Source organism: Sorex fumeus, unplaced genomic scaffold (genome assembly GCF_029834395.1).
Source record: "Sorex fumeus unplaced genomic scaffold, SorFum_2.1 ptg000008l, whole genome shotgun sequence".
NCBI lineage: Eukaryota > Metazoa > Chordata > Mammalia > Eulipotyphla > Soricidae > Sorex > Sorex fumeus.
In genome coordinates, this window is record NW_026606065.1 from 21,499,950 (window position 1) to 21,513,717 (window position 13,768).

Genomic DNA, 13,768 nt, shown 5'->3' on the forward strand with positions numbered 1-13,768 from the left:
GCGTGCGGGGTCTGCAGGACACGCATGTGGGGTCTCAGGGACACGTGTGCGGAGTCTGCGGGGGACACGTGCGCAGGGTCTGGGCAGGGACATGTGTGCGGGGTCTCGGGGACACGTGTGTGGGGTCTGCGGGGGACATGTGTACAGGGTCTGTGCGGGGACACGCGTATGGGGTCTGGGCAGGGACACATGTGCGGGTTTTGGGCGGGGACACGCATGCGGGGTCTGGGTGGGGACATGCGTGTGGGGTCTGCAGGAGACATGCATGTGGGGTCTCAGGGACACGTGTGTGGAGTCTGCGGGAGACACGTGTGCGGGGTCTGGGCGGGAACTCGTGTGAGGGGGGTCTGTGCGGGGACAAGTGTGCAGGGTCTGGGGGACACGCGCAGGGGTGTGGGCGGGGACACGTGTACGGGGTCTGCAGGGGACACATGTGCGAGGTCTGGGCGGGGACACGCGTGTGGGGGGTGCGAGTCAGGGGGGAGACACGTGTGCGGGGTGGGGGGGTCTGGGCGGGGACACATGAGCGGGGACACGTGTGCGGGGTCTGCAGGGGACCCGCCCCTCCCAGGCGCGGCCCCTCGCTCCCGCCCGGCTCCAGGAACCATTTTCCGAGAGAACAAAGTGGCGGTTCCAGCGGCTCTGCCCACCGGGAGACAGGCCCGACTGCCCGGGCTGTGGCGCCACCTCCCGGCACGGAACTGCAGGCGTCGGGCGGGCAGCGCCCAGGGCACTGACCTTGCTCCAGGAGCTGGAGGTCAGTGACGCAGGCCAGGCCAGGCTCGGCGGGCGCCGTGAAGCGGAGGTCTCCGATGTGCAGCACCGCGGCCAGGATCCCAAACAGACCGTCCACCTCCTGAGGACAGACAGACAGACACCGTGACAGTCGGACGGACAGCAGCGCTCGCCCAAAGCCCAGCGGAAGGTGGGGACGTGGGCTTCTCTCTCCTGCGAGCCGGCAGGGCCCTGGGGCAACGGCAGGGAGAAGGCGCCCGACCCCCTCCTGCCCTCGCCAGACACAGCCTCCACGGGGGTGAGACGGGGGTCTCGTGTCCCAAGGAGAACACGCACTGTGGGTGCCAGGGGGCCACGAGCTCAGACTTGGGAGTCATTTCCAGAGGTGTTCACAGGAGAGCGAGAGCTGGGTGCTGCTCACCCTGCAGTGCTCGGGAGAGTGAGAACTGGTGCTTGCTCACCCTCCAGTGCTCAGGAGAGCGTGAACTGGTGCTCCAGTTCAACCTCCAGTGCTCAGGAGAGTGAGAGCTGGGATGTGCTAACCTGCCAGTGCTTGGGAGGTAAGTGGGCTTTTGCTCACCATCCAGTGCTCAGAAGAGTGAGAGCTGGGGTGTGCTCACCATCCAGTGCTTGGGAGAAGGTGAGTGGGCTCTTGCTCACCCTCCAGTGCTTGGAAGAGTGAGAGCTGGGGTGTGCTCACCAACCAGTGCTCAGGAGAACCTGAGCTGGTGCTTGTTCAACCTCCAGTGCTCAGGAGGGTGTGAGTTGGGTGCCTGCTCGCCCTCCAGTGCTTGGGAGAGGCCAAGCGGCGAGAGGGGAGTTTACACCATGTTCCCGCACCTCAGGCTCCATGCAGCAGGTGTGAGCACAGAAGAGCCCTGGCAGGCCCGTGGCAGGGGAGGGCACGGAGAGTGAGGGCCTGCTGGGGGGCTCGGCTGTGGGGCAGGGGTGTGAGAGGCAGGGTGCTGGGACGTGTGTCTCGATGTTTCCCGCTGCACATCGAGGGAGAGGCTGGCTGCACCCCAGGGGCCTGCAGGAGGGGCTTCCTGACCACCCCTGCCCAGCCGGAGAGCAAACGCCCAGTGTGTGGCTGTCCTAAGGGCCCCTCGCTTCCCTCACAGTGAGCCCCTGAGATGACAGTCGGGGCCTTGAGTGACCCCTGACCCACCCCTCTCACCTTCCCCCTATGTTAAATTCTGTAGCCCCAAAAAGAGGCATAGACAAGGGTCCCCTGATTTGTGTCCAACCCTCATGCCCAGGGCTGCAGCGTTTCTTTTGTTAAATAGGGTCGTGATTGACCCCGAATCACGAGCTAGTGGCGTGCGGGTGGTGCCCAGTTGCCCAGCACAGCCTGATGCCCAGCTCCGCCATAAACTTGGGGTGGACCCTGGTTCCAGCGTCCCGGGGTCCAGAGCCACATGTGCCGGGGCCGCCGGGCATTGACTCCTCAGGGCCACGGGCCCCCTGTCCACTGCCCGGTGACCCCTGGGCGCAGCCCGAGATGCCCCTTCCACCGGCACCCAGACTTCCTGAGGCTCTTTGGGGCCAGGAAGTGGCCGCAGAGTCCAGAGAAGGTGCCAGTGTCCTTGGCGGGTGCCGGACAGAGCAGGTTAGGCGTGTGCGGTCACTCGGGCCTTTCTGGGGACAGTACGGAGGGAAGCGTTTCTGACAGACTCACCAGGTGGCTGAAGCCCAGGGCGCTCAGGGCCTGTCTGAGGGCGGCCAGTCGCTCCCTGTGGAGGCCGCGATCCGCTGGGGGCCCATCGTCCTGCAGGCCTGGCCTCAGGTACCTGTGGGGACCAGCACATGGCGTCAGGTGTGACCCAGGCCCAGGACACAGCGGGTCAGACCGGCCCAGCCCAGGTCCAGGTCCACAGCACTGCCCGCCACCCTGCGCCATCCCCTGGTGTTTAACGCAAGCCTGGCACAGCCGGACACCGCGAATGTTGGGAGCAGAGAAGGTCCTCGTCCAGGGCACACGGGGGCACCCCTCTCCAAGCCCCCTCCTGGCAGCAGGCCAGGCTGAGTGACGTCGTTCATTGGCTGCAACTCCTCCTGGCCTATGTTAGCATCTGTCTGGAAAAGTCTTTAACCGAGAGTGGCTTCTGGCTGCCAGCGTGTGTCTTCAGATGAGCAGGTGCAGACCAGCTGGGCAGGGCAAGGAGGGCCGGGAACTCCCTAGGCCGAGGGGCAGAAGTGCCCGGGACGGGGCAGTAGAGGGTTTGGAGGTGCTGAGACAAGGCTCCGAAATCAGACAGGAGAGAGCAGAAAGGGGGGAGGGGCACGGGGAGGCGGGGCTGGGGCCCAGGAGCAGTGAAGTGTGTGTGTGAGCATCTGTGTGTATACGTGTATGTGCATGAGTTCTTGTGTGTTTGTGTCTCTGTGTGTCTGTGTGTATATGAGTGTGAACGAGTTCTTGAGTGTTTCTGTATGAGTATACATGTGTATGCATGTGTGCCTCTCTATATACGTATGTGTTCTTGCATGTTTGTGTCTATGTGTGCACACATGTGTGTCTGTGAATACATGTATGTGCATGAGTTCTTGTGTGTTTGTGTCTGTGTGTGCACATGTGTGTATATATGTGTGTATGCATGTGTTCTTGCACGTATATATTTGTATGTGTGTATATATGTGTGTATGTGTTCTTGCTTGTGTGTGCTGTGTGTACGTGTGCATGCCTGTGTGGCCTCCCACCACGAAAGGCTCCTGGTTTTCTCCAATACGGGGACAGGTTCCATGGATCCCAGTGACCCCTGCCCTGTGCTCCGGGTTTTCTGGGCCTGAGAGTGCCTGGGCGGAGAGGCCCGTAGGTAGTAGCATGGGCCTGGTGTGTACAGGCATGTGTCCGGCAGCCCGTGGGACCGTCTCTCCTACAGGCGCCCGGACCAGCCTCACACAGGAAGGGGGAGCCCTGGGCAGCTGAGGTGGACAGGATCAGGGTGCAGAGGGCCTCAGACACATGTGGTCCTGATGACCTCATCCAGGGACCCTCATCCTGGGCGCTCTGCCTCCTGCACCCCTCACAAACCCCTGCCAGTTCCTTCTGGAAGGTTCTAGAGCTCAGAGGGCTCAGCTTCCTGGATTCCAGGCAGCTCCTCCCCCGCAGGACAGTCCTGAAAGCCCCCTGCCTCAGGCTGCAGCTGCTGCGGCCTCCAGCGGGTGGGGACACCCCAGTGTTTCCACTCCAGCTTGGCTCTGGGCTGAGTCATGTCGGGGAAGGTGCCTGGAGTGAGTGGTGCCTGCCGGGAGTTCGCTGGGACTGCGTGGAGGTCAGAGGCTCGTGCAGGGGTAGGAGATCTGCCTTGCAGTTGAGCCCCCAGGGGCCTTAGGGTGGTCCAGTGTCAGTGTGCAGTCGAGTCCCTGGGGGTCTGAAGGTGGTCCAGGGTCAGCACGATTATTTAAGTCACACGCTGGAACACTTACACTCTCCGGCTGTGTTCAGGGTCCTTGACCAGAAACAGTTCTAGGACAGAACTGTGTCTCAGAAGGAAGAGGCAAGCAGGGAATCGATCCCAATACAGGGCATTCAGAACCAGATGACATGTTCATGTGTCCGCGGCATCTCTCTGTTCTGAACCCTCTCACGGGGGGAGTGAAATATCTCAGGCCAGAATCCAGGGACTCGGAGCAACCCCTGGGTCATGTCCAGAGACACCTTATTCTCCGTAAAATGGGGCAAGATGACTTTAAGCAGACAGAACCCATAGCAAACCAATAAGACGCTGCTGAAAAATAAGAGATAAGCAAACACACGCTAAGAAGGGGTGCTGCCCTGGGCACGTGGGCCCATCTGTCCTGGTGGGCACGATCTTGCCCCCTGGGGGATTCTCTTTTTACTTCCTGGCCATCTGTCCCCCACGAATGATGGGAGCTAACGGCGCAGAGCAAGTTTTGCTGGTGTTATGGGGGAGAAGGTTGGATACCGGAGCACACAGCTGCCCGAGACCGGGGTGTGTGAGGAAAGGAAAGGGTATTTCCTGGTGGTGAGCCTGTGTGGTTGCCAGTCATCCTCCACGGCCCTGTGAGATGCTTTGAGCATGCCAAGTTGATGAGACCCCCCATGGAACTCGGAGACCAGCTTCCCGCAGGCTAATCCCTCACGAACGTGTCCCACTCATGTCCACAGGCAGCCGGCAGCCTCGCGAGGTCAATTTGAGCATGTGTGCAGAGAGGGGGGGTTATCTCTTCACTTATTAACCAACAGCCCAGCAACCCTAGTATTGAAACCTCCAAACCCAATAGTCAACGTCCTTCATACAATCTCTTCTAGAATTCAAAATTACACATTTGCCTCCGAGACAATAGGCTTTCCCCTTAAGCCACAGGTAGCTTGCAGCAATAATATTTAGTAATAGGGTGAAACCTTGGGCTGGAGCGTTAGCACAGTGGGTAGGGCATTTGCCTTACACGCAGCCAACATCGCCGACCTGAGTTCGATTCCTCCGCCCCTCTCGGAGAGCCCGGCAAGCTACCGAGAGTATCTCGCCCGCACGGCAGAGCCTGGCAAGCTCCCCGTGATGTATTCGATATGCCAAACACAGTAACAAGTCTCACAATGTTACTGGGCCCGCTCGAGGGTGAAACCTTGACAAACAATCATAAACATCAGAAACTCACCTGTGGGCCAAGATCACTGATAGACAAAGGGAACCTTCTAGATCCTACATTTGTTGGTGTTGGTGGAGTTTGTCTGGCTTTACAATGTGAAAAACTATCCGTGCCTTGGCCCCATATGAGAGACCTATGTACTCATCCACATGCAGATGAAGGTCCCCATGTCTCACCACCACAGACCCCATGGTGAGCACTTCCCATGGGCAGTTTGTGGGATAGTGGTTTCCCACAAACCAGAGATGATCTCAACATTTAGAAAGAGAAACATTTCAATACAGTGGAGGAAATACTGGCTGCCAAACAAGCTCATTGGTGTTGGTAACGAGGGAAGTTTCCCTTCTTAGTAGACAGGCTAAGACCAACAGTCACCTGCAGAGCTCCCTAAGAAAATTCAAGGGTCAAAGCAGGCCTTGTTAGACGATAGCCGTTGCTACAGGTGATCAGAGAAAAGCTTTAAAAGACTTTTTGGAACACAATTTTAGCAATTGTTTCAAAGTGATACAACTCAACCCTGTTATGCATATCCTCTCGGCATTACAAACTGACCCACATATGTGCATTATCTTTGACACACGGTGAGCATGTTTCTATGCCAACTGGACTCTAAGTTCCGAAACATGAGTGCATGTCAGAATTGCCATCAGAGGGGCTGGAGCAATAGCACAGCAAGGAGGGCATTCGCCTTGCACGCAGCCAACCCAGGTTTGATTCCCAGCATCCCATATGGTCCCCTGAGCACCACCAGGAGTAAATCCTGAGTGCATGAGCCAGGAGTAACCCCTGTGCATTGCTGGGTGTGACCCCAAGCCAAAAAAAAAAAAAGGAAGTGTCGTTAGAACCGCCCACCCAGCTTGAATAGGACTGTGGATAATCCAAGACTATATATAGGATTTGCACTAAAGGAGATAAAATGCTTTAAAGGCAATGGTTTGTTTCATTAATTCAACACATCGGAGTGGGTAGAGCTATACACTGGGCCTCCTTTCGGGGAGGGGTGAAAACATGAGCAGAGAGAGGTGAGGAAAGGCGTTGCCAAGCTTCATCTCTGTCCAACTGTTGACTTGGAGTATTCCCCACGCGGCTTTGCACTCCCTTGCCTGGGACAGCACAGTGACCTGCAGGTCCATTCTATTAAAAAGTAAACAACTTAGCTGGAAAGTTTAACCCAGCTGGATTCCTGTGAAGGGGGACATAGTCTCCCCAGGAAAGAATCAGGTTCCTGTGTTTTTCTGAGGAAAGCCCGCCCTTGGCTCCTTTGGGATGCCAGAATTCATCATGAAGAGCTTTAGGGTCCACTACCAAGAACACGCAAAAAAACTACAACACCCAAAAGGAGAGAGAGACCAAAAGGCAATGCCCTGCCACAGAGGCCGGGGTGGGGTGGAGAGAATGGGGTGGGGTGGTGGGAGGGATGCTGGGAACACTGGTGGTGGAAAATGGGCACTGGTGGAGGGATGGGTACTCGATCATTGTGTGACTGAAACGCAAGCACGAAAGTTTGTAAGCCTGTAACTGTACCTCACAGTGATTCACTGTAGCACTGTCCTCCCATTGTTCATCGATTTGCTCGAGCAGGCCCAGTAACGTCTCCATTGTGAGACTTGCTGTTACTGTGTTTGGCATATTGCATTCACTAATAATAAAAACACAAAAACCAAACCAAAAAAAAAAAACACCCAAGAACATGCATATATGCTGGAAAGCTCAGAGTGAACAACTGAACAGAAACTCCGACAAGCTTCTGAGCTTGGCCAGGTTAGATTCCGAAACAAGTGAAGAGAATATTCTTAAACACAAGTGCTTGGCGGAGTTTACCAAAGGGATACTTGTTACTGTTGATCCTCGGGGTGTACTCCCTCACCTCTAGCACTTTTCATTCACTCTCCTCTCATTGCATCTCATTATTAATTAACAGTCATTTCTCCTACAGGCAAATTCTAGGGAAAAAAAAAAATCAGTGTCTGGCCTTTTAAAGTGAGAAATCATGCAAAACCTTTAATTGATGGGGAAAAAAATCACTTAATAACGCTTCTGCTCAACAGATCCTAATCTGCAGGAACACAGCACACCAAATAAGTGATCGTGCAAAGGTTCTGGGGCCAGAGCGCGTGCAAGGGACTAAGGTCTCTGTTGCACACTCCACATATGGCCCCCAGGAAAGCCAGTGTCAACACTGACCACAGAGCTGGGGGGATTCCTGAGCCCAACCTGCTCCCCAAGACAGAGACCCCAGAGATGTCACCCCAGCTCAGGGTCCCCATGCTTGCATCACTAGCCATCTACCCCCCCAGCCCGCATCTCCCCAAGCCCACCATGGTTCACCCTTTCATGGTTTCCCTTTCTCTGGGGTATAACTAAGAAAAAAACCCAACCAAATGCTCAGAAAACAAAGCAGAAAGTCCAAGAAAGCAGGTGGAATGGTGTTTCACTAATAAAAGTTTAAAAAAATGAAAAAAGAAAAAAGAAAATTCTCACAAACCACAGGTCCTCTCCTTGAGTGGTGGTCTACTAGAGAACCCGCCCCTTCTGATAAGAGCTCCCTTTCTGCCTCTAGCCCCACCCCTTCCGCCTCTACCCCCGCCCCTTTCTGCCTCTAGCCCCGCCCCTCCTGACCATAGCACCATCCCTTTCTGCCTCTATCTCAGCTCTCCTGGCCCCAGCCCCGCCTTTTCCAACTATAGCCCCGCCCCTCCTGACCATAGCCCCGCCCCTCCTGACTATAGCCCCGCCCTTTTCTGTTCTTTTCTGTCTCCCACTTTCTAAGAATCAAGAATAACATTTAATGAGGACAAAACGTTCCGTGGCTTAATGAGCTCCAAGAGTGGGAACACAATTATCTGCAGACTGGCCCAGTGACCCTGTGCACCTGTATCCTCCTGCCCCTGCCTGCCTGGTGGGGGTCAGGGGGGACCCTGCCCTGTCCCTGCCCGGTGGGGGTAAGGGTGGGCCCTGCCCTGTCCATCCAGCTGCGCCCCCATGGGCTTCCTTACTGTCCCCAAGTTGGCGCTTGATGCCCCCAGGCGCTGTATACCTCTGAATACAGATTTCACAGAAACCTGAGTTTTCATTTCTTTGGCAGCAGTATCAAGACAGTGACTAGGAGGTTCTACAGGAGATTTTTTTTATTTGGGTAAGAAACGTTCAGGCCCTCGGGAGCGGCTGCTGGGGACAGAGCCACAGTCATGGCGAGGACGTCTGTCTCTCCACTCGCCGCCTGCCCCCATTTCCTTCCTCTTCTGTCCTTGAGGGCTGTGGCATCTCTGGGGGCTTTGGCTGCTTTCCTCAGGGGGCTTCACGAGGCTGGATGCCTCTCCTGGTGTTCATGGCCCAGTGCAGCTCCCCAGTGGGGAAAAGCCTGTCGTTTGTTTTCAAATCGGATGAAGACAGTTTTGAGTTTGGCTCTTGACCTGTGGCGTCTGAGGGTCTTTCCACAGCCGAGACGCTGTTCTCTGAAGAGTGTGTTGACCTTTCATGCTCTCTCTGAGTCTGTTTCATAATCTTCGTGAAAGCTTCTCAAGAGGAAAGCTTTTACACTAAAGTGGGGACCATTTGTTCATCTTTTCCTTTGCAAATGTCAGGTCCTGATCCCAAATACTATCTTCTTTCACCCTAAAAAATGTATGATTTTGTGTCTTACATTTAAGCCCATGATACAATATTTTCCTACAAGATAACTGAGTTTTGTTTAATTCTTTTCAGTTTTTTTTTATTTTGGTTCAAGTATTGATCTTGTATGCCAAGCGCTCCAGAAACATTTGCTGAAAGGCTATCCACCATGCCCATTTTATACTTTTGTCCAAATTTAGTTCTTTGTTATTATTAACTTTTAAAAATATTTTTGTCTTCAAGCCTAATGATCTACCAGTAATTGTCATGATTATTGTAGATACGTCAAGGCCGTAACGTGGGCTGAGATGGGGCCCAGAGCACACTGGGTGTTGGCCTTGGACGTGGCCAGCCTGGGCTTGATCCCCACCACCACTATGGACCCCTGAAAGGTGTGGCCCCCAAACAAAAACAATGATTTTTATAGAATCACTCATTTGATTTTGTTTTGTTCTTTGAACCAAACCTGGCTGTTCTAGGGCTGACTCCAGGCTCTGTGTCCAGGAATCACTCCTGGTGGTTGCCGGGTATCAGAGCAGTGCTGAGGATTGAACTGCAGTCAGCTGCGCACAAGGTAAAAGCCATATCTCCTGTTCTAGTTCTCTGACCTGAATCCTGTGATTTTATGTTTTCGAAAGTTTTGTAGTAACGGGGTAACTGTTCCCTACCATCACACGTTCTAGGCATGCATCATTATAACCACCAGTGAGGCTCTGCAAAGAGTCTAACGCTCTCCTTCAGCACACAGTCATCTCCTTTGTTTGAATTTTATTTTTCAAGATTACTTAGTCATACAAGGGCTGGAGCGATAGCACAGCGGGTAGGGCATTTGCCTTGCACGTGACACACAGGGCTGACCCGAGTTCGATTCCTCCGCCCCTCTCGGAGAGCTCGGCAAGTTACCGAGAGTATCTCGCCCTCACAGCAGAGCCTGACAAGCTACCCGTGACGTATCCAATATGCAAAACACAGTAACAAGAAGTCTCACAGTGGAGATGTTACTGGGCCCGCTCGAGCAAATCGATGAACAACGGGGAGGATCGTGACTTAGTCATACTAGGAGTGATGTCTTTACACACAAATTTTATGTTAACCTTATCTGTTTTCCTACCTGGCTAGGAACTCAATAAGTATTGCATCAAATCCATAATTTTGGTCAAAACTCACTTTATTGAGTGCCGCAGCCCTTAAACATTGTATGTCTTTGGTTCAATTACTGTTTGTGAGTAGCTGGAAGTGATCATGTTTTATTCATTTTTGGTTTGGGGCTAATCCAAGGGTGCTCAGATCTCTTACAGCTCTGAGCCAGGAGTCCCTGCCAGGGATGCTCAGAGCACTGACCCCTGACCTCCCAGTGAAGCTCAGAGCACTGGGTCGTGAGCACTGACCCTGGACCTCCTGATCAGAGCATCACTGCCCAGTGCCTGGAGCCATCACAGAGGCCAATGGTCCGTTTGGTTATTGGCTCCACATGTTGGTTTTGTGCATTGTGACCTGATAAATTCACGTATTAGTTCTGGGAGATTTTTATATTTAAGATACAGGTTTTCTGAGGTCTCCCATATCTCTTTTTAAGTAACTGGATTATGATGATTTCTTCTGGCCAACTAAACATCACATTTATTTTTACATGAATTATATGATCGTATGAAAAAAGCATACCAGGACTAAATATGCAGATATCTTTGCCTCCCTTACAGAAATAACATGCAAATCAGATGAGTACGTGCCGAGATGCAAGATTCTTCTTTGGCTTTGGACAGAGAAGCTTTTTTACTGCAAATGAAGTTGATCCAAGCCCCGTCAGTTTGCTCCTGTTCCCTAGTCAGGTGGCCCATTGGCCCAGCCCATGGGCTGCCGTGACAACAAGCACCACCTGGTAACACATGCCAAGGTGGGATAGTGTGCAATCAAAATTGTGCATATGGGGGCTGGTGGGATAGCAGAGCAGGTAGGGTGTTTGTCTTGCACGTGCCTGACCCGGGTTCGATTCCCAGCATCCCATATGGTCCCCTGAGCATGGCCAGGAGTAATTCCTGAGTGCAGAGTCAGGAGTAACCCCTGAGCATCTCCAGGGTGTGACCCAAAAAAGAAAAAAGAAAAACTGTATGTGTGTGAAATCAAGAGAGTGTACTGTGTGTGAAGTCACGAGTGTGTACTGCGAGTGTGAGATCACGAGTGTGTACCATGCGTGTGTGTGCGTGTGCATGTGTGTGCATGTGTGTGTGTAAAAGTGAACATGTCTATGTGTGTATTAACCTGTGTGACAAAGAAAAATGAGTCACGTCCTGGAACAAAAATCTCCAACAGGCTGAAGAGAGAGAAATACAGCGGAAGTGAGCATGGGGCACCAGGCCCTTCCCCGATCCTGGGTCCAGGCAGGAAGCGTCTCAGACCGTGTTAACAAAGGGGACACTGACAGTGCCACACCGTGTCAACCCCGGCCTTGCCCACCGTCTCCTCCTGGGCCTGGAGACCACCATGTGGGACATGGTGTGGGGCCCACAGCCCCCTCTTGGCTCTGAGAAAGGTGTGAGAATGGCGCCGCGTCAGGCAGGACATGCCACAGGGACACGCGGCTGCACAGCATGAGTGACATACAGGAAAGTGATGGAGCAGACAGGTGTGGGTCACTTGCCATCCTTAGGAGTAAGGGACAAAAGTGCAAATCAGGAAGAACTTACTTAAATATTTGCCCATGTAATTGACCAGAGACTATAAAACCCAGCTCCCAGAAGAGAACAGTGCAGAGTCTTCTGCCTCTGCGCCTGGCTGTCCTCACCGGGGCCCCTTGGAGGAGGATGGGTTGAGTTTCCCTCCACACCCCGAGCAGAGCCCCGGGAGCTGAAGAACTCCAGAACCAGCCACAGCCATGCTTAAGACCATCCTCCACACGTTCGGATGAGCCTCACACATGAAGGAACTGGCAGAGGAACCCAGGTGTGTGGGACCCCGGGCTGAGATCTCCAAGCCTGCTAGGATTGGGACTAGGCCTCCTCCACCCAGATCCTCCATCTTCCAGTAGGCAGGGGTCACACCCACCAACTGCCCCCCGCCGGCGCCGTGTAATCCCATCTACGGCCAAGACCCAAAGACTATAAAACCCAGCTCCCGGAAGTGCGTGGCCGCATTTGTGGCCACACGACATCTTATTATCTAGTTCTTACTCTAGAGAACCTGGCAGGCTACCAAAATTATCCTACCCGCATGACAGAGTCTGGCAAACTCCCCATGGCGTATTCAATATGCCAAAATCCAGTAACAATAATGGGTCTCATTCTCCTGACCCTGAAAGAGCCTCGAATGTGGCACTTTTTAAAATCTCAGGGCTAGGACGAAGGAGACGTTACTGGGGCCTGCTCAAGGCAATTGATGAACAATAGGATGACAGTGATACAGTAAATTCTTCTTTTAAAAATAAATAATTAAAGGTTTTGGGCCACAACTGAGCTCTGGGGTTACTCCTGGAGGCGTTCAGGGACCATCCAGAACACCAGGTCGAACCTGGGTCGGCCGTGTGCAAGGTGAGCTCCCACCCGCTGCACTACCACCCTGGCCACCCTCTAACTGCTCTTCTATGTGATTTATAGGACCGACCTGTCAGACACCCCTTTTAGGAACCTAGCGCCATGACCTGGAGACACGCACTGCTGGATCAGAGCTCCAGGGACCAAGGACGGACATAGGAAACTGGCGTGTTATAGACTCCAGCCACACAATGCTGAAGGTCAAGTCTTAGACCCCAAAGTAATGCAGATTAAGTGATTGTAAAAGCAAACAAACAGGAAGTGGCAAGCCTGCCCGTGCCCACCTGCATCCTCTGCTTGGGGACACTCTCCTGTGGATGAAATATCACGACAGAAGAACTTTCCCCGAGGCACGCCCCCGTTGGAGGCTCGTGGGCTACACACAGTGTTTTCTCGGTGTTTACTCTGATGCTTAAATACAAAGAATAAGTCTCCTCTATTGTGGGGGGAGCTGCCTTCTACCAGGGCTGTTTAATCTGTCAACAGAGAAGCCAAGGAATCAAACAGTTGGCATCCTTGCAGACGGCTCTGTCAGATAGAATCGTCGTGAAGAAGGCCGGCCGCGGTGCCTTACCCCCTCGTGCTCCTAGAAAGGAAATTCTTTCCTCTGTGTGTGTGTGTGTGTTTTAAAAAACTCTCTGGAAAGAATTAACCAATTTAAAATTCCCCCCAACGGGATTTTAATAAGATTTTTATTAACTACAGGTTCAGATGCATAAATCTCCACTCATGAAAATATAAATATATTCGCTGCAAACTGTTTTGTTTGGAAAGTCGGCTGCCTGCCCGCGATCCTCAGGAAAAGAACAGAATCGAGCTAATAAATTCAGGAACAGAACAGGATCCATTTAATAAATGACGCAGTTCAGAGAGAAGCGGGGTCTTGTGACATTCCCAGAATAGCTGGTCCATATTTTTCCAATCAGAATACTTCTTCGGAGCATCTGGCAAAACAAACGCTAAACTCGTACCATCTTTCATGATTCAACGCAGGCCAACAAACTCCGCTCTTGTGGATGGGAGAATGTGGAAGGGGCGGGGGCAGAGCCATGGAAAACAGAAGTCCTCTCCTGCACCGAGGGGCTGGAGAGAGGGCTGGGGCAGACCTCTCCCCGCCTCCCTTGCCCCTCCAGGCCATCTCCTGTGGCTTCTTGCAGAAGCATCTGGAAAGGACATTCTCAAGCAGCTCATGTGGACACACACAGAGACTCTGGTATAGGGGGAAGGGGGCTGGGAGGGCCCTGGCCTGGGCTGGCCTGGCGGGCATCCTGACATTCTCTCTG

General features: G+C 53.4%; 1 protein-coding gene across 1 annotated transcript in view; it reads right to left on the reverse strand.

Moving 5' to 3' along the window:
• Nucleotides 1-788: 788 nt before the first annotated feature.
• LOC130019334 (unconventional myosin-XVI-like) overlaps nt 789-13,768 on the reverse strand; it is a 302,696-nt gene continuing 289,716 nt past the window's right edge. Inside the window, exons 16-17 of the mRNA XM_056109961.1 lie at nt 2,414-2,525; nt 789-856 (exon numbers count right to left, since the gene is read on the reverse strand). Coding sequence (XP_055965936.1) covers nt 2,518-2,525 — 8 coding nt within the window. The 3' untranslated portion in view covers nt 789-856; nt 2,414-2,517. The remainder of the gene's footprint in view (nt 857-2,413; nt 2,526-13,768) is intronic.